Raw genomic sequence first — 26,085 nt, 5'->3', positions numbered from 1 at the left:
TACTCGCGATGGTTGGAGGTGTTAACGAAAGGACCCGTTTCGGAACAGGGGGGGGGGGGGGGGTAGCTTTGGAAAGGGGTCGCTTTCAGTTGCGACGATAGACTTTAAACACATTTTGAAATGCCTTTTACGGCGAAGCTCCTTATCGAGGGGGATTTTAAAAGCTGGTTATTCGTCGTGTTTTCCAATAAACGCGTACAGCTACGGATATCGGTGTTTTCCAAGGCTTTTCGCTCGTAGCTAGCCCCCGCACGACACGAGCTGTATAATGAAAGCTCGTAATTACTATACCCGGAAAAGTGAAACCTCAAACCACTTGTTACGAATTTCCGGCGTTATTACTATAGGACGAGATAATACGTTTGGTAATAGTGTAAGAATGTTGTTCAGTGGGTCGTTGATTCCATGGCAGATAAGCGTAAAGACGCTTTTTCTCACGCGAATGATCAATTACAGTCAATTAGACCAGTTAGAACCTCTGTAGCGCGCAGTTTGACAAAAAAGAATAAGGCGGTAACAAAATCTTACTTTTAGTCTAAACTTTTTATTCCTAGAAGTTTCATTTAAACCAAGGAATACCTTTGCGTGTGGTGCCATACCATAGTTATTGAGGAAAATCACTTTACCTCGGGCAGGAATCGACCTACGACCTTTGGGTTACCGTCCCAACGCCACTACCATTGGACTACCGAGGCCACGAATAATCAGGCCTCGGACACCGAATTAATTAATGACTCGATCTGGTTCACATTATTGACGGGATACATTTAACCCGTTGGTATGGCACCACACGCAGAGGTATTCCTTGGTTTAAATGAAACTTTTAGTACCAATATTTTAATGAACAAATAAATGGAGAATTGAAAATTTAGAAATTTTTTACTTGCTCAAAACTAGAGCCTTTGACAGTTGGGATTTCACGGATTTCTGTTCAAATAGAAATTAATACTCCAAAAATGAAAAAAAAAAAACCTTTGGGAATTACTCTATTAGAATATAATGGACTTACTTAATTATCAATAAAGTACAAATGTAAGCAATTAATAGGATTATGGAGAGGCAAGAAGTGTCAGTCAAATTATCTTGATAATGAACTTGGTGATATATTTGGACAGGCTTGACGGGGCTGACACCATCTATGGGTCAGTTTGTGTACGCCTACGACGCCGATGCGAATGGGCCCCCTCAATCCAACCCTTCGTCCTTCCGATACGTGCCACCCTCCGAAATTCAGAGGGACTCCGGAACCAATTACGTGGGAGGAGCGTCGACCGTTTCCGGGAGGGTGGTGGGCTCAGCGTCCGTTCCTTCTCGAGACCGGTCATCCAGCCGACCGCGGCAGTCCATCACGACCCGCACCTTCGCCACGGCCAGCGAGTACTTCCACCCTACCCGCGGAGAGTCAGTATTTGTTTTCCATTACTAGGGCTTATTTTTACGTCTCTTTTAATCGAATCGCTTTTAATCCGTCGACAGCGACGAAGCCCCCGCTCAGCAGTACCAGGCCCCGGCTCCAGCGCCCAGGAGGACCTACCAACCGGCACCTCAACAAACCTATCAGCCACCTCCCCCTCAACAAACTTACCAGCCACCTCCCCCTCAACAAACTTACCAGCCACCTCCTCCTCAACAAACCTACCAGCCTCCTCCGCCGGAACCCGTGGCGCAACCTCAATTCCATTTAGTCCACCAAGCCGACCAGTACGAAATAAGTAGACAGCAGCTCTACGCCGATCAACCCCGACACAGCACTCCCTACCAATACGTCGCCACCTACCCGCAAACTCATCAGGTAATTAAAATAATTTTGTTTGTATTAGATACGTGGAAAATTAATCGAAAATAAAGTTAGGATATTAATGTAAGCGGACGAGTTAAGCCAGCAACGGAAAACGGAAGGAAAGATGTACGGGAAACTTGTATAAGGTGCAGGCACAAAGGTCGGCTTCAAGTTCCCCCTACACGTTTTCGGCTTAACCTCGGTATTATATCTTAATCGCCTGAAAAGTGTACCTTCACAGTCTAGAATTTCAAAATACATTTCTGATCGAACATCATACTTCATATAATAACTTTCTAAAACTATTACTTTGAGAAATAGGTATATAATATCCATACGCAGTGTACCGTCTTATACATCGTCCGGCGCGGAGTGATTTCAGAGGCATATTTCGGCCATCATGCGATGTACGCTTCCGCGAGTTGACAACAAATTCAATCGTATTCTAGGAAATAGACATAGTATTAAAAGCATTGGTGACCTCCCGCGCCTTCACAGTGCCATTAACCTATTCGAGACCGAAAACTATCGCTACGCCCCCTTTGGTTCGCCATTGAAACCTGGATAGGTAGCGGCTAAAGCAGACGCTATTAGTTTTTCCTTATCGATATTCGTAAATTTGACTTTATAAATAATGATACTCACATTTAAATATAATTTTTGCATCGATTGCTTATATTTTGATAAGAAAAAAACGTTCTTATGACTTTTTAATTTGTCTGTAGCAGACGCTAGATATTTGGCGCTACCTCGGAGAAGCTAGTGCCGTCATACTAGACACTTTGGAACCGTTTTAAAACGGTTTCGAAATATCGAATTGTAAAATTTTGATATCGAATGTATTTATCGTATGGCTATTAATACAGTTGACACCGAAAATGTTCAATTTTATCTTTCGAACGGTTCCAAAGTGTCTAGTGTGAATAGAAGTGGAAACGTTTTCCGTAATAATTGAAAACCATAAAAATAATATTAATTATTTTCGAACCATTCTTGAAGATTATAATTTAAATTCAAAATATCAATCTAGTTGCTACCCCTTTCAAAAAAAAATGCAGCTTGGAAGTAAAATTAAAGAAAAAATAATTAAACATTAAGGGATTTATATAAAGGTATACTCAAGCTCCTTTCGGATCATAGACCTTACATAGATTATTACATTATTATTTTTATTATTTTTAATATAAACGTTCGTGATATCCTTGAATAGGCGTCCTCACCCTTCAATAGCTACCAAACGTTCCACCAACCAGCGGCGCGTACCGAGGCTCCCCGAGTGATTTACAGGCAAGTGGAACACCAACCGCTGACCAACTTCCAATACGAGTCTCCGGTTTACTCCAACGCGCCCGACCCGAATTCCGGACCGGCTCAAGCGTCTTTCTTCCGCACAGCCGGTGGACGACCTTTCGTTCCGGCACCTCAACCTCAACAGGACTACCAAGCGGCTCAACCTTACCAGTACCACTATCGATCCACTTTGACCGAGCCCGAATACCAAGTCCCCGCCCAAGAATACCAAGAACTGCAACCGGAGCAGCCTTACGAGGCCTACCAACCACCGGAAGACAACAGAGTCGAGGAAGGCCCCCGAGTAAGTCATCCCGCAACGTCTTAATATATGGCGGCTATATTTTGAAATAATCCCCGTTTAGCCCGCCCCTACTCGCCGTCCTTCGCGCCAGCGAACGAGGACCAGAGCGAGACCAGTAGCCTACGAGCCAGCTCCTACCCAACGACCCCGCGCTAGGCCCCAACCAGTGTCGCGAGAAGAAACGTACGTAGCCCCCAGACAAGAGACGAGACCTCAACGAAGACCGTCCTCGCAGACAACGGATGTTCCGGAACGTAACCGTCCAGCTACCCTCGGAGTAGCCCAAATCCCGTCTGACATGGATGGCGATGGCATACCCGGACGAGGCGGAGTCGATTACCCGATCCTGAGCGAGGTTCCCAAAACCTCATTCTCCTGCTCCAAGGTTAAAAATAACGGATACTACGCCGACTTAGAGACATCGTGTCAAGTATGAACTAAGGATAATCTATACACCCCATTCTCTATCAACGGTAAACATTGAAGCGTATTTTCTTCCGTAGGTTGTCCATAGTTGCCAAGCTGGTGGAATTCAACACAGCTTCTTGTGTCCCAACGGAACCGTCTTCAACCAGGAGAAATTCTCTTGTCAATGGTGGTACAGGGTCGATTGTAGCCAAGCATCCCAGTATTACGGCCTCAACGATAAATTGTACAGAACCACAGCGGCACCCAGGAGACGCGCCCAACCGCCGCCTCCCGCCAGAGCCCCGGAACCTCAACAACCAGCCAGAAGAGCGCCCGCGCCTCAACAAACCAGACGAGCCCCTCCAACGCCGTCACCACCTCAAGAGGAAGTAGTTTACGAACAACCACCTCCGACCAGAGGTCCCAGCAGAGCTCAGAGGAGACGACAGAGACAACGCGCCAGGGCGGAAGAAGAAGCGGCCCTTTCAAACAGGGGTTAAATTGAGCCTTAGTCACCTCGAAAGCGAGATTAGATCTAGCCCGAACGACTCGCGAATGTTATCCGCGATGTCGTCAGCGATCGTTCTGGAATGCGAAATATAAACTCTGAAGCGTACACCAGTGTATAATACTTGTAAATACCGTGAATTTTTCGTTAAAAAATAGGTTCCGTTTCAAAGATGTACATATTAATACAATCGAAAAGGAGGGCAACAATAATTTAGTCAATAATCTTTTCATCTTTTTTCCGTGTTAATTCGATCTGGGGTGATATTACTCCGGATTTAAAGTTTTTTTTACCGTTTTCTAAATAAATAGGCCAAACCATCTCGGTATTTTTCCACATTTTGCTTAATAATTTGTGTAAAAAAATCAAATCCGTATAAGGAATAAAGTCCCGTTAACTTGAAACCCGTCTCCTTAGTCTCATTCGCTGCTCTAATTGAAATGCGAGACGCAATCTGCATAATTTGGCTTCCCGAATCTCCTCTTTAAATGACTGAACTCGTAATCGGAGTGGACGCGTAGTTGCTGCTATAATCAAGTCAAATGAGATTTTAAACTCTCTACGAAAACTGAGATACTTTAACAGCATTAAGGGTCCTTGGATTGTTTTCAAAAGAGTTGGTCGACTGCTTTAAAGAACGAAGAGTAAGGGAAGGGCAAGGTTTTCGTCACTTTTATTAATATAGACAATTATAAAAAACGTGGTAGATTTTAAACTGAAGATAAGACGTTGCTAATAGAACCAGAAAATTATGGTTTATTGGGGACTGCGTTGGCCCTGTTGATTCTCATGGACACTGGCGTGGTTTACACAGGGTCGTCTTAAGGCATGGGCTAAATGGGCTACAGCCCAGGGCCCCCAGCCAGTTTTAGGGCCCCGGAAAGGCCAGCCCTACAGCCTCTACTCTAGGGATAAGGTTTTAGTTGGTTAAATATTATTTATGCTCATTTAATATTATGTCTTTTATTTACGTCGCGTATCATACGGTACCTACAATTTCTTAAACCTAACAGCGAGTCACTGTCAGTAAAAATCTTATTTTGAGTAGGCCTATGGTATACTTGGAAATTAAAAGTTTTGGTTTGATTATTGTATAGTTGAATTTAGACAACGGACATACAAAGGCTGACCGTTGGGGATGGCAAAGGTCTTAAGAAATAATTTAGCCCAGGGCCCCAATAATATATATAAAATCATTGTAAAAGACGGTTCAGTAATCAGTACACAGTCATACCATTTTATTCTAATTTTTCCTGAAAAAGTTTGCGAGAGCATATCCGAATATGTTTCTTTTCATTTTACGTGATACATATTTTCTATCACAAATCGAATATCGTTGTTTTCTATTTGTTTACACTCGCAATCCCCTGTCTAAAAAAGGTATGATCTAGCTTCTGAAGTCTGGCGTCCGTGGCACGACCAATCACATTAAATATTATCATTAGTTAGTTAATCGAGAATTTTCTTATTTTTAAATGTTTTTCTTCCAATATTTTTCCAATACCGGTATCAGCCAATATCGGTTACAATTTATATTAAACAATTTCTTTTTTAAATTCTGGAAATTAAATTTCTTTAAAGCAGCTAAAAATAGTAAATGCCATCCAAACTTTCTTATGATGCAACAGTTGGATGCGTTGACGGTTGACGCTCGAAGGTCTACGTTGTCGACGCGGCTAATGGCTAGCTACATAGCCCGCGACTTTTGACTGCTCCGGCACGACACGACTTTAGCACCACACGAATTACGAGACTTCTATATTTTTTATCGCGACTATAGCGTTCTTGACCTTGGTCGAAAGTTCGGGGTGAACTGTTGCTTCGGACGAGTTGTTTCTGTTCTGCTCCTGGAAGTCCGAGTCTCCCTCTTTTTAACAGCTTCGGTGCTAATGCACCAAACAACGACGCTGGGGCTCGCGCCTATTTTCCACTACGTCACACTATACACTCTTTTACGCGCGTCTTTCCCCACATCAACGACCCTCCCACGATTTGCTCCACAGGCAGCTGCCATAGACGCACTGCACCTAGCTCTACCGTGGAAAGTTCTTTCCCCCAAAACCCGTTCTCTCGCGTGTAGCACGGTAATGGCGACTCCCATGAAACACGCGCGTAAAAGAATCTATACCAAGCGACCAATTTCCTGCCATGGTTTTTACGTTCGCCGCCAAAAATACGCGCGTACGAAAAATGCGCACAATAGAAAAGAGTCCTTTGCGTTTGAAAAGGGATTATGGGCAAAACCCGCTGGCCACGGCTAGAAACCAGTAACCTCTACAGATCTAATTTTCCAATAAGTTTTAAAATTACAAATAAGCCTATATACAATATTTACAATAATTAATAATTTTGATATTACATAAAATATCATCACAACTTGGAATGCTTATCGCGGCAGATTTTCATCTCGATGTGGCTGACGGTTTTTTTGACGTCACTAAATTAACTTAACAAACAACAACGTGAGAGGGGAGCGCGCGCAAAGGGGATTTTTTCTCTCTTAGGCGGCGCCAAAGCCGTCAAAAGTGATCTCACCATACGCCATACGGCAGGCAGAGTTGCCAGATGGGCGGTTTTCCGCCCAAATTGGGCTGCTTTGCGGAGGCTGTTGCGGGGAAAAAACCTTTGGGCGGGAGGCGGTTTTTTGGGCTGGTTCCCAAAATTCGAGGCGAAGTAACGGGGTACCGGTTTTCCCCCTTTCAACCCCATCCTTCATAACGGGAATCAACGTTCCTAGAAAATATAAGCTGGACCCAGCTTTGCAAAGTGTGATGTTTTCAATAATTATCCAAAATTATTTTCAAATAACGCGCCAATTCCCGTTCTATAGCAGAAATTGGTAATTTTTCTTGGGCGGGAATTTGGGCTCTTTTGGGGTTAATCCGATTTTGGCTTGTGCGGGAATTTGGGCTTGTTTTAAAGTTGGTTTGTGCGAGATCTAAAATATTATTCTGGCAACTCTGACGGCAGGATAAAGCATTCCAAGTAGAGGTATGGATTCCTGGCTCCAGCAATAGGGCTGGGTAAATCATTGGCTGGATCTGTTATTATGAGGTACGGAAGAGGAGGAGCTACCCTGAATTTTCAAACACCGGTGTGGCCCTTTAATTTATATTAATTATAAAAATATTATAATATTCAGCTAGGCTAATACCCACAGCCCCACTCTAGGCCCAAGTCATCTAGCGACTTTTAATGCCTTTGAAATGCTTACACTTGTGGCACCCGGTTCAAAATTTTAATATGGTGCCCCCGATGTATGTCATTAATAAAATAAATTAAGAATAAATATTCATTTATCCCTTACATATTACGTCGTTGGTAATTATATACTGATTAAATAATCTGAACCCCCGTTATGTATTAATTTACGGTACGGGGGTTTATAAATCCGAAGCGCGTGATTAAATTCTCAACGAAATTCCGCTGAGCTGGTCCTTCGACAGTGTTCTGTTGAAAACTAAATTCTACGCGCACATTAATTCAAAACGTCTAACGGGTCTAAAGGACCTTTAGGAACCTTGAAATATAAGCAACGTATATAGATTAAATAATGTTGGTCCTTTTAGTGCCCCCCCCCCCCCCCCAGAAGACCTCTAGAGCAGCGCCCGGTTCAACATGCCCCCCCTCTGCCCCTTATCGGTACGCCTCTGCATTGTCAAAAGTTGAAACCTGGCCAAAGTACTCCGTCGAATTAATGTACCCATACGTAAGACGGGAAATGGAATACCTTTTCTCACGCGAAACGATCCACTTCGTATATAAGCGCGTCTTTGAAAATGGGCGCGATGTAAATATAGAAGCGCCTGTAAAAGTGCCGAACACGCAACCCTCCGGTGTCCAGGGAGAAACCGACGAGCAGGGTGTTTCCGCACCTACTAATGCTTTTTCGCCGTGTGATCGCTTTTCAGTTAGCGGTAAAAGCCCCGAAAATCCCAAACCGTAAAAAGACACCTATGAATAATATCGACCTGATTATGAAGTTCGCGGATACGCCGCTAGCGAACTTGGCGCTACTTGTAACTTCCGGGTAACTAACGTTGGCGAGGAATCTACTTCACCAACTAGTTTTTGATTGAGACCAAGGGCCATTGAAAACTAAATCACTTTCGTAATGAAAACTGACGTTTATGTCGACGAAATAACGACAAACTATTGAATCGAAATACAAAATTGACAGCTATAAGCACTCATTCGCTTCATTTTTGAAGGTACTTATTTTGAAATTTGAGATCAAACACGCATTTTCACTCGAACTTTTCGCCAGGAAGTAGGGCTGTGCGAGTAATGGTTTTAGGCAATCGAGTGGGGTATCGAGTACCAAATTTTTTTTCATTGAGTATTCGAGTCGAGTAATATTGAAGTCGAGTCGAGTAATCGAGTACTTGATTAAGGGGAAAATTTCCCTTATTCGAGTCGAGTAACTAAAAAAAAACATCGAGTAATATTTTTCACGAGTCGGGTTATCGAGTACTTGATTGGGAGCTGGTTTTATTCAATTAATTATGAAATTAAATTTAAAAGGAGTATAAAGTAACTTTCAATACTGAAAAACATTCCTTTAATTTAAATGGACCTCAGTTTCTACAACTTTGTAGGTACCGTTTATTGCCCCCAAAAAGTTGTAAAAACCCCTCTTTGAGTTTAGAGAGCAGCTTATTCGGGTACCCGAATATGCAATTTTTTGGTACTCGGTAATCGACGAGTATTCTCCAATTACTTATTGGAGGTCGAGTTCGAGTACTCGGCCTTTTACCAGGAAGGTAACCTGCTAGTCATTCTGTCAAAATAAAAGGTAAACTACTAGCTTGTCTACAGTAGCTGAAGTCGCTTGATGACTTAGGCCTAAGGTGGTGCCTTGGGTATTAGCCTAGCTGATAATAACTCTGTATGGTGTTTCGTTTTTGTATATAAAGTTTAAAGTCTTAAATTTCAGTAAATGTAAATATTAATGAAAGAAACGTTATAGATTAAAACGCTTTCTTAATTATGAACTTCATCCAGTTAATTAATAAATCAATCAATCCGAGGAAAAGGCGGAACGCAGTGACGAGATAATAATAAAATCAATTAACAACGTGAAAAATTTAAACTTCAAAATTAAGTGTTTTTTAAACTTAAAACGCGTTACGGGGATTCTTCTACCTAGGAGCAAAAAACACAAGGAGAACGCAGCTAACCTTTATACACGCTAACGCAGTGTTGTGTACAAATTTCATTGGACGAACCTTTACGCTGAACGTTTTACGGAAAGGGGGAAAACAATTTCTAAATTTTCCCCTTCCGACGGCAGCAGCTAACCAATGAAAAATGTACGACTTTGGACGGGTTGCGTTCTCCTTGTGTGGCAGGCGCGGTTTTAAAAAATATTCTTAGGTGGGCCCATACTTCAGGAAATAATAGGGGGTGGGGAGGAATTCGTATGGAAGTTAATATAAATCATAAATTTTTGGGTGGGCACGGGCCCACTGGACCACCTCCTAGAACCGCCCCTGTTGTGTGGGGTGCTGTGTTTGTTGCTCCTAGCTTCTACCACCGGTATTATCGCCTTCTTTAATACTAATTAATATTTAATTCTTTCAAACCAATAGGCGAAACCTTAAGTTCATTTTGTTAAAATGTAATACCGAAATATTCCAATTGAAAACTATTTCCAAGTTCGCGAGATGGAAGGGTTTTACAATATCGCCGATTTATTTGAAGGTCTAAAAAGGGTCACCAAGATGTCAAATATCGCGTTACAGGGGGCACATAGTCGGACACTATGAGAGGCGTAAGTCGAATCATACGGGTTTTTGCGCACTCTTCGCTATCCCGTCCACAGTTTGCTTTTCGAAGGAGCAGAAAGAGAGAGAGAGGTAAAACACGATCCTCCTCTCTTTTCCATTGGCCTTCTCGCGAGCACGCGGCCGGGTTTTCACTAGCCCGCCTCACTTGTCTTCCGCTCTTTATCGAATTTGGACGGCGCTGTGTTGACTTTGCAGTTGGACGCGCTTACGAGATCGCGTTTCTTTATAAATACTCGAGTCTCTTTCAGCCGCTTCAAGTTATCGAATAAAAAAAACCTTCTTTACGGGATATAATTCTTACGAGTGGAAAAAGGATCAATTCCCAGGTAAAAAGATAACCAGCTTCTCAATCTCTTTTATTCTTTCGCCTCGAATAAGAGCTTCAGAAATATACCGACTAGTATAGCGAATCAAATACGTGATTAAGAAATCCCCATCCAGTTAGTACATTCTTTTACACGTTGGAAAAGTTGAATAAATTAAATCAGAAAAATTTCGTATTCTGACTTTTTTACCGCGGGGAATATTTCGTTGTTGACTTTTATAATTTATCTGGATTGAAATTAGCGAGATATTTGGTAAAGATGGCGGTCATTGCTCGAAGGAAGGAAGCGTGGGTGAAAGGGGAATCGCATTAGCATTCTACTATATAAAGCTTTCCATTAAATATACCGGGTACTCTACCATTTAAAACTTTTTAAAATAACAAGAGTTAATATTTTATCTCGGGTAGGTGTTTTAGATGGCGCTAATGTACAAATTTACCGCCAATTTTTTTATTTTTATTTATACCCAGAGCTTTTTCAGAAAATCCAGGAGAGCTTAAGGCGGTGTGAACTTGCCAATCTATCTTCTATTAAAGCTTTTAAACGTATAGTGCGAAACGAAAATTAGAATATCCGAACGTGCTTTCTAATAGATTCTTCCGTTTCCTGGTGGGTTACGGCAGCTACAAGCGCGATAGAATATTGAAAATTGAGTTATTTCGCCAAGTCCACACAGGGCTGTTTCTCGATTTTATAACTTTATTTAATCCTTTAAAATCAGAAATCTTTGGTTAAAACATTCATTAAGCACGAAGATCTTATTTCCTCCGATGGGAAACGGGCGGTAATTTCTAAATTTAGCAAATTAATTGAGGGAAGTTGAAGACATTAAGCCAGTCTTGTATTGATCTTCAAGGTTGATCTTGAAAGCCCACTAAAGGGGGGGGGGGGTAGGAAGTAATTAACGGGGTCGAAACACGGATTAAGCGGCATTTCTACTTGGAACTTTCTTCAAACCCACAAATGAATAAACGAGATTTATAACTTTGCATTCGATTCTCAAAATACGCCTGATAAATTCACGTTACCGACCCTTAGACGTTCAAATTCACGCATAGGCCCTGCGCTAACTTGGCGCTGCGTGGGTTACGATAGTGAACAATCTCTTTCTTTCGTAAGCTAATTTTCGATTATTGATAATTAAAACGCTTTCGTAATGAAAACTGGCTCTCTCTTTGGCGAAACAATGACCAATAATTGAATAGTTGATTTTATAAAATGTCTTTACGCTTGCCCAACTTGTTGAAATGTTGCCCTGGAATAGTTCAGCCAATGCCTAAGAATGAGTTCATAAGCTCTTTAGTGGGAGAGAAAACGGATCCATAGCTGAAGCGGGGAGGCAACATTTCAACAAGATGGCCAAGGTTATTTTATAAAAAGAACTATTGGAACGTAAAATTGTCTGTTACCAACAATCATTTTGAGATAAAAAACGCATTTTCACTGGTATTTATCGCAATTAACGTAACCTGGTAGTTATTCTACCAATAAAAAATATGAACTACAAACTTGTTCCCATCTATAATGTATACCACGTTGTTAGGGTCTTTATCTTCCGAAATGGGTCCTTTCAACCTCACTAAAAAGTAATTAAGGCGTATTTACGAATAACCGTCAGCCAAGGGGCAGATCACTAGCATGATTATTAGGTCACTCTCAAATGATTAAATTGGATTTAATCATGTTTGAAATGATTACATCCGATTAAATCATGATTGAAAGGATTAAGTCTCGATTAAATCATGATTGAAAGGATTAAATCTCGATTAAATCATGATTGAAAGGATTAAGTCTCGATTAAATCATGATTGAAAGGATTAAGTCTCGATTAAATCATGATTGAAAGGATTAAGTCTCGATTAAATCATGATTGAAAGGATTAAATCTCGATTAAATCATGATTGAAAGGATTAAGTCTCGATTAAATCATGATTGAAAGGATTAAGTCTCGATTAAATCATGATTGAAAGGATTAAATCTCGATTAAATCATGATTGAAAGGATTAAATCTCGATTGAATCATGATTGAAAGGATTAAATCTCGATTAAATCATGATTGAAAGGATTAAATCTCGATTAAATCATGATTGAAAGGATTAAATCTCGATTAAATCATGATTGAAAGGATTAAATCTCGATTAAATCATGATTAGAATGATAATATCAAGATTAAAGTGATTAAAATGATTAAATCACGATTAAAATGTTTGTATATTTACTCGATATAGTATTTTATTAAGTTAATTGATAATATTTTTTCGGTACAAAATTTGTCATTAATTAGCTGTTATAAAAATTGTATATTTACTCCATATTTACCGGAAATATTATTATTAAACACTTAGAAAAACACTACTTCTCTTAGTATTTAAATGGGTTTTTTTTAAGTTCTTTGATATTAAAAATTAGACTACTAATTAGTAAAATATGAAATTGAGATTGAAAAGATTAAATCGTGATTATATTGATTAAATCGTGATTATATTGATTAAATCGTGATTATATTGATTAAATCGTGATTATATTGATTAAATCGTGATTATATTGATTAAATCGTGATTATATTGATTAATACGTGATTAAAACGATTAAATTCTGATTAAAATGATTTAATCGTGATTAAGATGATTAAATTATGATTAAAATGATTAAAACGTGATTAAAATGATTTAATCGTCATTACAATGATTTAATCATGATTTAATTATTAAAAATTTATTAGGCCACTCTAAAGCTTAGTGATCTGCCCCTCACCGTTAGCTTCTCGGCTAGTTTCAGATTTACGTATAACTCTCATATTACGGCGGCTAATATTATATATTACGGCGGGTTTGCTATATCCAAAACAATGCTGAAATTAAAAATATATTTTTCTGTTAATATCCGAAACAGCGGGGATCTGGGACGGGTTGAAGATTAGTTCGTGGAGACTGCACACCGAAAAGCGAGCCGGCTCTCTCCTTTCGCTGCTAGCTGTATATTTTAGTTTTAAGCCCACGGATTCGGTGCTTACTCTGGCGGAATTAATGATAAAGAATTGACCATTTGGGTCACTTGGGTAAACCGGAGATATAAGGGTTTAGGAAAAACTGCCTTCGAAGCCATTTTTGGTTCGTCCGCTTTTTACCCCCGCTTTGCCATGGCAGGTCTTTCCTCCAACGAAAGCAAAAGCAAATAAATCCCAAAATAATAAATAAAATTCCAAATCGAATTTCCTCTAGAACTAAATTTAGATAGTATCGTTTTCCGATTAAATTAGTTAAAGAACCGGCCAGATTCAATTACGTTCGACGTACGGGCAGTTAAGCGAAAAGCTGATGAAGCTGCTACTTTGAAGCCATAGCCACGTCAGTCGTCACTGATGACGTCAGATTGGTTGCGAAAATCTGTTACCTAATAAGTTACTTTTAAAACCTATAGATGGAGGTGGGTTTAATGAACTAACCAACTCCGTGTGGGATTAGGAAAATATTCTAATACCAGAGTTATTCAATTTTTAGATTAGATTTCGACGCTATATCTGAAATAGAAACCAGGGGCGTAGGAACGTTCTAGAAGTTGGAGGGGGCAAAGATAAACGAAAAGGGGTCTGGAGAATGGTTTTTAATTTTTAATGGAGTGTAGCTTCTCCGAATGCATGTGTACTTTTTACTACTGTGTAAATTGGCGGGAAAAGACAGAAATTTAATCACAGTTGAGGTTCTTAAGATTTATAAGCTTTTAAAATGATAATTTGAGCCTTTTGAAGATTTCAACTGACCAAAGGTTGGAGGGGGCAATAACATTAGTTGCTCCTCCCAGCAAAATTCTAGGGAGGGGCATTGCCCCCCTGCCCGTCCCGGTTCCTACGCCCCTGATAGAAACGCGCGTCCCACAAAAAGTAGACTTTATTCTGCAGATTAGAGTCCGACGCCGCCACGCCGGCTTTTCCCTTATTTTCGGCGCGCCGCCGCCGTTAGGTGATTTTTTCGGCGCGCCACGCCGCCGCCGACGTTTCTTCGGCGCGACGCCGTACTATTTAAAAAAAAAATCCAGGGCTCTTACTCTAGTCATTATAATTATTGTTCAATTAATGATTTCTAGCAGAAAAAATATAAGATATATTATGTTATTTCTGAAAATATAAGAGATATATATGTTATCCGCCACTTTTACGCCGGCAAGCGCCGCCGCCGCTGGTTAAATTATCCTTACGCCGCCGCCGTTGAAACCCGCCGCCGAAGGCTCTAAAAATGAGACACGCCGCCGCTGATCATTTTTACATCGGCGTCGGACTCTACTGCAGATATTAAACGAGCATCAACTTCAAAGAGGCCCCCAATTGGTCTAGAAATATATTGAAAAAACAATGGCGTAACCAGTAGGGTACAGGAGACACGTATCCTCGATATATGGATGTTTGTAGTATTTTTCCCCATTATGGAACAATCTGACAATAGAGTAGTATCAGTGCTACATCATGCAACGTCACCCATGCTTTTTCCTACAGAGAAAAAAACGCGCCTAAAATGGCGGCCATGGCCAAAGTTACGAGGTGATATTACTCTATTCAAAAATAATATTTTCCTAACCCTTTTATGTTTGCATAAATAAAGTACACGCATTTGCTTATCTTTATATTATAGTTGTTAAGACCAGAAGTTTTACACTGCTCCCAATGCATATTGATATTAAGAATTTCCCGCAACTAAGCACACGATGAAAACATTTTTTAGACTATATTACTAAATTTTAAAAAATGCTAGTTTTTGCAACCGGACACACGATGAAGACTTTGAAGAAAAGGTTTTGTTAGGGACTTCGCCCTCAAAACCCTCCTTTAACTTCCTGCGGGAATCCCCGAGGATCTTTCACCAACCACGGTGGTAGTAAATGGTATCGTACGCAGTGACATCCCCCTTAGAGTCACATCCTGACTGCCACATGAAAAGACGTTCAAAACAATTCTTCATCGGGTGACCGGTTGTTGTAAACACGCATTATCTAAACAATTCCTTGGCATATTATGCCCGGTTGCACTATTGGGGGAGGATTGTTAAAAAAATCGTTTAGTACATTAGCATATTTTACTTTTACGTTACCTTCCAGTGGTGTCGCTAAAATCTTTATTTGCTGACAAACCGTTCAATACGCAATCTTCCCTTATAGAAATGTTTCATGTTTACCGAGTTAGGAGTTTAAAATATCGGATAACCTAAGCTTTCAAATTGTCAAATGTAAAAGTTCAGAACTCGATTTTAAGCTAACAATTTGGTCTGGATAATAACAATATGACTGCAAATACATGTACATAGACGAAAAATTAAGCATTCTAGTTTTATGTTTTAAGTTAGTTTAAACACTCATTTCGAGTTACCCCACTTAGCTTTTGCGAAAGATTATCGGTCTCTAAATCATAATCAGCTAGCTAGGCTAATACCCAAGACACCACCTTAGGCCTAAGTCATCGAGCGACTTTTAAAGTCTTTAATTCAGGTGGCCAGGTTACAATGCGTAGGAGGCTGGTGGCAAGCCCAGCAAGCCACGCGAGCCAACAGCTCCCTACACTAACTATTACCGTCAACCTCAACAAGTTTTTATGGAAGGGGAAACCGAAGAGCTCGAGGGAAAACCCCTTAAACCAGTGGGGATAGAACTTGCCTAATTGTTAAGTAACTACGGTTCTATTAATTATGAAGAATTTCTATTCCATAACGTCGTCTGCATTATAGCTAAATATAGTAAATGTAAGCTGAGTAGAAATATGCTTCCGATTTACACCAAGAATGTGTATATTTTATACTTAAGGAGAATGTCTTATAAGGAGACATCCCGAGGTGTTTCTCCCCGATTTTTTTTCAAACTCGGGGGTTAAGTAGACCTCCATGTACTTTGAAAGCTCATAAAGGGAAAAGTTTCTTTGGCCATTCGTTTTGCCATGGCAACCAAAAATGTTTTTCACAACTCAAGTTTCAACTTTCTCTACGTAGAATAGCATGGGAATATCACGGGTTGTAAACCCTTAAGATTTATCGAAATTTTATTGATTTTACCGATTTTTATCGATTTTTACCCAATTTTATCAACTTTACCCAATTGTTTTGCCAAATTTTAATATTTAATTTTTAGAAAATGGCAAACCGTGATTTTCCCATGCTATTTTACGTAGAGAAAGTTTAAACTTGAGTTGTGAAAAACATTTTTGGTTGCCATGGCAAAACGAATGGCCAATGAAACTAGTGTTCGGAATTGTTTATTCATTATCCACAAATTTTCCGATTTATTTAAAAAAACGTTGGTAAAACGAATATCATTTTAACTTATTTAATTATGTTTTTTACGCAACCAAGCATTAATTTGAATAAAAGTGGTATTTATTTAAATAATTGTTTGTTTTATTTAAATAATAGGTTTATTCACCTTCGATTATTTAAACATTTTACAATTTTTATTCAACTTTTGGTTATTTAAATAAATATTACTTAAATATAGCCGAGATTATTTTATTCACGGATAAAAATTAATCGACTGCCGAACACTAAATGAAACCTTTCCCTTTTAGGAGCTTTCAAGGGAAATGAAGGTCTGATTAAACCCCGAGTTTCCTTGTCAGTGTGGTGTAGCCAGCATTCTGGTTCACAATTGAATAAAATAAATAAAAAATAAAAAGATTGTTCATATAACCATGGAGGACGAGAGAGGAGGATTTATGAATAACCTTTTTACCCCGGGAGCTTGATGCCAACTCCCACAGGGTAGGAAAGTGGGGGCTGACAAAAAAGGGGATCAGCACCCGCCAACTCTCACGGCCTGGCTGCGCGTTCTATAGTTGGCTCCCTCTATTTTTGTTGAAATTGTTGCCCGTTGTGAAATTACACCGAGTACGCCTAAACACTAAAAGAGGGCGCCAAATAGGGAACGCGTGAGACAACACGAAAACCGACGGCTGCTGATCCCTTTTTTTTGCCAGCCCCCACTCTCCTACCCTGTGGGAGTTGGCATCAAGCTCTCGGGGTAAAAAGGTTATTCATAAAGCCTCCTCTCTCTTCCTCCATGATCCATTAATCCCGTACGTTTTAGGGAACCAATGCTATACGGGGCTGATCTTACTGTTAGGCTCTAAAAACCATCTCAACATAGTCTAAATCTGTACATTCTTGGGAATACTTAGACTCGGCTGCCGAATTGTCAGATCAGATATATAGTCGTTTTTGCTTAACATATTCGCGAAGACATATTTTTTGGAGGAGAACTACGTGACATTTATTTGGGGTGGATTTTGGACGTGACTGTTACGTTTAAAAATTCAATTTCAACAATCCCATTTTTTCAATTTAAGGACATGGTCAGAATGTTTTATTTTCGGAAGCCGTCATTTTCAAATAAGCTCAAAATTACTTCAATGGAAGGTGACAGTAATTTAAACAATGAAATGCAAATACTAGGTAAAGTACGACTGTTTGGACGCTTGGTAGAGAGATAATAATGACGACAAATAAATTATTTATAAAAGTAGGCTTATTGAAATTATAATTTTATATATTTGTTTTAGAATTTGTTGAACTTTTAGATATTGATGATTTGAATAATTTAAAAAACTTATTTTGAATCGGACATTGTTTCCAAGATTAAATCAAGCTGATGTTAAACTCCGAAGGGCCTTAATCATTGAGCAATTAATAAATAAATAAGTAAATCAATAAATTAATTATGAAAATAACGTAATAATTATTTTTTACTTATAAACAGGTGTGAAGGAGTTTCTGAATTACAAGGATAGATAAAAATAGGCGAAAGATATTACTCTCCCCTAAGCTGTCCGGAGTTACAGCGCTACCAACGTTTTAAAATCGACAAAAGTGTAAAATGAAATTGGCCAAAAACTGCGTGGGGCTGGACAAAAGTACTAGCCTTATGAAAATCTTTCGGCTCTTCGCGGGGAATTAAATATCAAAAGGTGACTGGCAGCTAGGAGCAACAAACACAAGGAGAACGCAGCTAGCCTTTAAACTCGCAAACGCAGTGTTGTGTACAAATGTCATTGGATGAGCCTTTACGCTGAACGTTTAACAGAAAGGGGGAAGACAATTTAAGAATTTCCCCCTTCCGACGGAAGCAAGCGCTAAAGCGTCTAACCAATGAAAATCGTACACAAGAAAATCCACGACTTTTGACGGGTTGCGTTCTCTTTGTGTGGGGTGCTGTGTTTGTTGCTCCTATCTGGCAGTTTCCGGATTTAAACTTTAGATGGCGCACTACCGTAACCGATGTCGTTAGATTTTTCTGTGGTGCCCAAAGTGGTTCGCTTCTTTACATTCGAATCTAGGGTACGAGTTCTATGTAATCTTTGGTATAGCTGTCCGTAATAAACTGCCGCGTGTAAACAGACCTCGTAGAAAAGTCGGGAAAATGTGAGTGAAAGTGAATCAACAACGGCACCCTACTCAAATATTTACGATGGGGGGGGGGGGGGGGGGTAGACTTTAATAAACTTCTAAACACTATACGCGTTTGCCACTTACTAGCGGGGGAGATTGCAAATTTGCATATTTGTCACGTACACGTATGGTAAAAGTCCAAACGCGGGCACTTTCTTTTATAGCAGCCGACGGTAAAGAGTCTACTATCCGTGTCGAAGGGAACGTATCGGAAAGTTGAAGTAACAGGCTCGAAGGATATACCTTGGAGGATTTACCGTTACAAGAGGCCTCCTTAACAATCCCCTTCATTATTAGGGTTGAGCCACCTCCCGGAAACGTAAACGGGGAACTTGCAGTTGTGTGTGTACTACCGGCACCTTCTTCAAGTTTTATCTACATGTTTTCGAGCCATTTTCGGCCGCTGGCTTAAACTCTATATTCTTTTCGATACTTTTTTTCCTAATAAATTAACTGGACGGAGTTAAGAATAAAGATAGCGGATTAATTTATTAGGCTTTTCTTTAAAGGCAATATAACCTCAAGTCGTTTTTTTTTGTTTTTTATGCTATTTTATGTAAGCAATTTTGGCGGGAAGTCTAAAGTCATAGGAGGGAGCGGGAAATTTTCGAAGTTTGGTGTTCCACACCTAAAACCTGAGGTTATATTCCCTTTAATTAACGCTGATTTTTACCGAAATTTAAAAATATCTTAAATGGACTTTAAATTGGCACATTAGGCGGTTTTTTTCGCCCGTCCGAGGACAAAAAGTGTAAACTTTTTACCCCAAATCGTTTTATTCGCCTGTTCTCGGGGTAATATTTACCCTGTCCCGAATTTTGTTCGCTTGTTCCAGAGCTCAAAGGTTATACATTTTTCTTCTCCTCGAAAGGAGGTGTAGAGGGAGTAATCTAGCTTATATAGAAAATTCGTCTGCCTAAACATGACGGGTTTTGAACATCTTCACATGTGGCGAGCTTTTAATAACGAAAATCCAATTGTTAAATGCTATTTAATGACTTTAAAAGTCGCTTGATGACTCAGGCCTAAGGTGGTGACTTGGGTATTAGCCTAGCTGATTATTATTATTATTAAATAAATGAGAAAAATGAGTCATATATTGATGACCTCACCACCGGTCGCCATCTTAAAACAAAACTACGGTTGCTATTGCAAATAAATAACCTTTAACCTTTAGCTACTCCCTTCTTACTCCAACTCGTTTTTTTCATCAAGATAGAATTGGAGTAAAATGATGTCATAGTTCTACACTTTTTAACCTGCTCAAAAAAACCCAGAACAGACGAAAAAAAAACACCTAATGACTGCCAGGTTGTTCATGGCAATAAATACTAGTCGAAACGCACTTTTCATCTCAAATTTCAAAATCAGTACCTTCAACAATAAAGCGTTGAAAGCGAATGTTTATTATAGTTAATTTTATGTTAAAAAGAGATCCATTATTACTGGAGATAGCGTTCGTCTTTCTGGATGGAACTCTAAAGATGGTTACCTAAAGTTTCTATCTCTCTCTCTCTCGTAGGGCCTGGTGAACTTTTATCAATTTTGTGGGCATTAGGAATGTATCACCATTGGCCTCACTGCATAAACGACCAACAATAAAGCCGTAATTCTCTGAGATTATAACCTACAATTATTAGGCACGAAATGCGTCAATTTCAGTGTCTTTCCTCTGAGTTCAGCTATGCGGAATGTACACGTAGGCAAGTAACTTTCAAGCGGCAATGCTACAAAGGAAACATACCTAATGGCGTACCAATGGCTTTTGCAGCATGTTTTGGTCCCTGAGTTTGTGGCTGTTGTGAAGCCCGTCTCAACACGTTTCTTTTAGCGAAACCGAATATACCAAAGTTGACGTAGTCTCCAGGAGACTGGGATATGGTGCTTAACTTTTATCTTGAAATATGATATGATCATCAATGGCGTAGTCAGGGGGGGGGGGGGGACCCGACAGTATGGTTGTGTGTACAAATGGTTAATCCTGGATGGAGATCAACATGGTAGGGGTGCATTTGGTTTCTTTTTAGAAACTTCCGGGTGTAAGTACGCGATAGTCCCAATTCGACAAGAGCTGCTCTGGTACTAATGCGAGAGTTGGCGGCGAAGTGACTAATAACTTTTAAAATAGTGGTATGCGTTGTTGGGAATTACAGATGAATTCGCCGAAACCAAGTCGCTGCACTGCGCGTGTATCTACCATTTTCGAAAAAAAGTCGCACTATTTTAGCTTTTTTATAAGCTAAAATGTCATGCCGCATACTTTTCTAATTGGAAACCAGTTTCTAAACTCGACCGTTCTCGATATAATGTTCGAATGACCTTGAAGACATTGTTCAAAGTCAATAAATTTTCCGTTTCAAATGTCCCGCTGCGCGAGCTGCATGACCTGAAAATTTCAAATCCGTATAAAAAATAGATTTGGACTTATTAGCACTGGATAATTTTTTGGTTTACATCCTGTATAATATATTATTAATTTGGCATATTGTTATCATTTAACGCACCTTTAGTAATGGACCGATTTAAAAATTCCGTTTTTGCGCGTGACAGTACCTTTACTTTGTGAGGTATAGCAGGTTTATTTACCTGCTTTTATACTCTAACATGGTATTTTCACGTGCAAAATTAATTTTAAGATCCACGAAACTATAAAGTCTACGGGGGCTGAAAAGATGGTAGTCACGTGACTTTGTGGAGAACTGCAGCGCCATCTATCGTAAGATTTACGAACTATTATTCGTTTTATTTGCTAATGGCGGTTTAAATTTTGATCAATTCATCTAAATTATCTAATTATTATTATTATTATTACATAAAACATCTTGTAATAGAAAGGTGGAAGTCAATTAGCTGTCTGCAGTATCTGGAAGGGATATTTTTTTCTTTACCGTCACACGGCCAACTATGCACTCCAGTTACCGAATCAAAGTTGGCTGTGATATGGTAGTCACGTGATTTTGTTTTCCCATGTTAATAAGCTGGTTAAGACCAAATTTACTTTATAGTTTCGCCTATAGAGTGCCAGCAGCTTGAAACCCTGCGACGTCACCAATGTTAAACGTCTATTGAGAAAAAACGCGAGTTTAAATGACAACCACTACGGAAGCTACGGCTGTGACGTCACTAACTTTTAAAAACGCATCAACTGCTAGCACTCTATTAGATGATCATAAGATTCCGAGTTTAATGTAGCAAGGCCGTCATTTTCGCGACGCATGGCTGACTTCACTTAACCAAACTCTCCGATAGCGGAATTAATTTAGGCCGAAAAATTGGAAATAAATTTGTGGAAGGCTTAGTAGCCGTAATATATCTTATACATGTATTATTTTGAATAGATTTGCTTTTGATATTAATTTTAAACATTACAATATTATCTTTTAAATATAATTGACAGCTATTGTATTTTAAAAATTAGATTAGTAATAGTTCCTTACCTACCTGGGTAGCCTGTCATCTTAATTGAATCTAGCAATGAGGTTACACTTTAAGTTAGAACTTTCGCGGTATACAGCATTACAATCCCGCTAAGAAAACGCATATTAGTGAAATCTCCAGTAACCTTGAAGTAAACGAATGTCTAACTTGTAGCTACTCAGTTTGGAACATCAAAGTGCTGCAGCGCTTTGTACGAGCAATTGCATTTGTGTCACCGGTACAACGACGACCAAGATAGTTTTCTAGACCTATTTAGTCCAGATAGCCATCTATAATTTAATTTTGACGGCTGTGTAATTTTGATAATTTCGGTGCAAAAACGTACATGTAGAGAAACAAAAATTATATTTAGGGCAAAGGTGGGACCTGCAGAAATTTTCGATGACCTGTTCAAACTACACCTACCATAGATATAAGAAATGTATATAAAGGTCTAGATAAATTTCGGGGTGTCTAAGCCTAACATACGGAATTGACACCTAGCAGACACCGAGGAAGGCACGTGAACATGAGCGCGAGCTCTCTTAGCATTTTAGTACTAAGTGCTTGACCTTTCCGCGGGCCGTAGTCTTTAGACACCATCTGTTGGTGACTTTTAGTATAATTTTAAAGCAGGAGACAATGGCTCTCGCGACGATAGCACGAGCTTTCTTACCGATAGATAGCGCCTTATAAGGATAGCCTGAAGAAATTACGCGTTTCTGCTAGCTGTCACCTCCGTATTCACTCCCTTGGAAATATTTTATCTAGACCTTTATATACGTTTCCTATATCTAATTATCTATGGCACCTACCAAGTTTCTAGCCTGTTCAACCTGCAACCTGCATTTTTTCTAAAACCAATGATCTACCCAACCTGCACCTGCATGCTATTTAACCTGTCAAACCTGCAACCTGCGCAGGTAACCCGCAAATCACCTGCAGAATATACGTTTTAAACTACAAAGAAAATAATAATCAAACGTCACCAGCACCGTATAAATTTAATTCTTGGTCTCCAAAATTAAACGTATTTTACCGCTAAGACCCTCGAGTGACGACACTCAAGTGTCGAAAACGAAACTAAAACAAAACCGGCTGTCGAAATTAAGTCGAGACGTATGGCACGCCACCGCGTGGAGAGAGTTAGAGACTGGAGACTGGAGCTGGAGTGGAGAGAGTTAAGAAAAACGCATTCCGAGAAGGGTCGGAGAAGCTACACATTTCCATTCTCCCCGCGGTTATTTTAGCGAGGACAGACACCAGTCAGGGGCGTATTAACCATTAGGCAAAGTAGGCACGTGCCTAGGGCGCCATTGTTCTAGGGGCGCCAAAACTCCTATAAAGCCCCATGGTCCATGTACTTGGCTTGCCCCTACTCAAAATAACGCCGAAAAGGTTTGGGGAAACGAAAATATATTATTTAGTTATTAAAAACCGATACGCCCCTCCTTAGCTGACCAATGCTAAGGGGCGTCAAATTTTTTGTGTCTAAAGGCGCCGAAAGGGTTAATCCGCCCCTGACACCAGTCCGTCACAACGTAGTATGCATACTCGTTTTCTTGGTTCTTTTATGTTATTGTAAAGCAGATCTTTCGGATAAATGGCAGGTTTGCTGGTAAACTTGCAAATCTGCGATATGATCTACCCAACCTGTATTTGCGACTCTTTTCACCTGTCCAACCTGCATTTGTGACTCTTTTCACCTGTCCAACCTGCATTTGTGACTCTTTTCACCTGTCCAACCTGCAACCGGCAAAAAATATTTTCTATCGTGATCCAATCTGACCTGACCTGTGCAGGTTGCAGTTATCTGCAGACCTGCGCAGGTAATCTGTACAGCTCCCACCTTTGATTTAGGGCCAAGTGCTTATTTATTTTTATCGCGGAATTCTAGGTATGGCCAAACCAATTCTAGTAGGTAGGGCCTGGCAATATATATCATATGCATAATGCAGTTAAATGGCATCAAAAATTTCGTGGAGAAAACTACGTGGCAAAAGCAGCTCAAACTGCACCGTAACATTAAAGTTAGTACCTTTGGCGTTGTACGGCAGTGCCACAGGACTGGTGGACTTCTTCTGAACTATATCATACTATAGTACTTTCTCCCCTTCAGTGGCGGACTGGGTCTAATATTTTGGGCTGCCAGAAGACAAAGGGCCCCAGCTTTAACAACTATAACGCTATCATGTTTGAGGGGCCCACTTCATGAACGGTCCGTGGGGCCCACCTGCCATAGGGCAGGTTCACTCTATCGCCAGTCCGCCACTGTCCCCCTTTCTCCAGTGTCACGATGCACTTTTAGCAGATTCGGACATGTAGCTATTACCACCCCACTTTTGTTGCATTTAAAAGTAGTAAAATACAAGCGCAATCCTATCGCTTTGATAACCTACCGATAGCCTATCCTCTAGATCAAATACTGATACACTCTGTATACACTCTCCTCGGAAATCGACAACCATTGTTTTAAAACGTTTTAACCGTGGGTATAGTTACTTCCGGAAATAAATTGGTGAAATATTAGCAGACGATGAAAGTGGAATGCTTCTTATACGCATTGAAGGTCCGGCCAAATCTTCGTTTACTGCCTTTATGTACGGATCAACAGTGCCGGATTAAGGACTAGGCCTACGAGGCACAGGCCTATGGGCCCCCACCAACAGAAGGCCCCCAGGACTGATGAAATAAATGGATTTTTCACTGATTCGGTTTAAGATAAAAACATATCAGGCTTGTTGAGCACTTTATTATTTGAAAAATCATTATTCTCGTGACGTAAGCTCAGCTTCGGGACACGCGATTTTTGAGTTTTTATGTTTCCTTACATAGGCCCCCACCAAAATCTGGTAGTGCGAATCAATAGCATTATTGACAGATCCCTCCTTCATTCCGCTCAAAATTTATAAGTGACTCGCGCCCGCGACAAATAAGTAGACGAAAGAGGTAAATATTGGGACAAGGGCCATTCAACGCGCGCTATATATCAGCGTGCTTATAAAATCAATTCGCCCGAGACCAGCGATCAATCTGGGACAAGTAAATTACACTGGCGCCGCAGGGCGCGCGCGAAACTTCGAAACTTCGAGACAAACTCGCCCGCAAGAATAAACCATCACGGCTGCCCCATACGTCGAGAAAAGTAATGGAAATGCCCTTTATTAACCCCGTTTCCACAAGCACGAGACCGATGATTAGCATGGGCCGTGTTTCATTTTTAATCCGCGCCAGTCTAAAAAAAGAGGTTAGTTTATTCGGATCGGCTGGTGGCTAGTTGTGCCAAGAAAAACCATTAATTAAATAAATGAAGTATATGTAATGATCTATATACCGGGTACTCGAGGTATTTCCATAAGATGAAATGCAATTTTCCAGAGTAGAGGGACATTAGAGATTAAGCGTCACTGCATTCGACGTTACGAAGGTAACGGTTACCACGGTGTTAAGTTCACTCGTCTACTGAGCTACGCTTAACCTCACCCATAGACGCGTTTAAAAAACACCAAGCTAGCTCTTTACTTCTTACTGTTGGAGAAAATAAAGTTAATAATATTTTCTTATAATAAAACTTCCCCCTCGAGGGATCTCCGAACTTTATTACCAACGTCCATGAAAAATCGGTAGAAACGCTTTAGTAGTATCGCTAATTAGATTTGATTTATGGATGACACAACCGTAATTTGGTAAACTCTGGAGTGTGATTTTCCGTTCGTCTTAAGAATTTATGTACCGTGGTACCGTAGCTTTTCGTTTTGCCAGTAACTAATAAGGGTTCCCGCAGGAGTGAAAAGCAATCGGCCATATCTTAAAACTAATTCATAGCTCAGGAGTTCAGTGAACCAT

The 26,085-nt window shown here is 40.0% G+C and overlaps 2 protein-coding genes across 2 annotated transcripts in view; both read left to right on the top strand.

Moving 5' to 3' along the window:
• Nucleotides 1-1,567: 1,567 nt before the first annotated feature.
• LOC149933029 (uncharacterized) lies at nucleotides 1,568-4,430 on the top strand (the record flags this gene model as incomplete). The annotated part of the gene is made up of 4 exons (XM_090157225.1): nucleotides 1,568-1,792; nucleotides 2,991-3,374; nucleotides 3,436-3,804; nucleotides 3,878-4,430. Coding segments are annotated over 4 exons (1,383 nt in total), but the record flags the coding sequence as incomplete, so codon positions are not given.
• A 5,828-nt stretch (nucleotides 4,431-10,258) lies between these two features.
• Nucleotides 10,259-26,085, top strand: part of LOC149933028 (uncharacterized) — an 86,519-nt gene continuing 70,692 nt past the window's right edge. Inside the window, exon 1 of the mRNA XM_090157224.1 lies at nucleotides 10,259-10,405. The gene's annotated coding sequence lies outside the window, so the exon portion shown is untranslated. The remainder of the gene's footprint in view (nucleotides 10,406-26,085) is intronic.

This window comes from Leiobunum rupestre, chromosome 8 (genome assembly GCF_980474605.1).
Source record: "Leiobunum rupestre chromosome 8, qqLeiRupe1.1.hap1, whole genome shotgun sequence".
Lineage (NCBI taxonomy): Eukaryota > Metazoa > Arthropoda > Arachnida > Opiliones > Sclerosomatidae > Leiobunum > Leiobunum rupestre.
The sequence above is the reverse complement of the archived record's forward strand: the minus strand, read 5'-3'. Positions and strand labels throughout refer to the sequence as shown.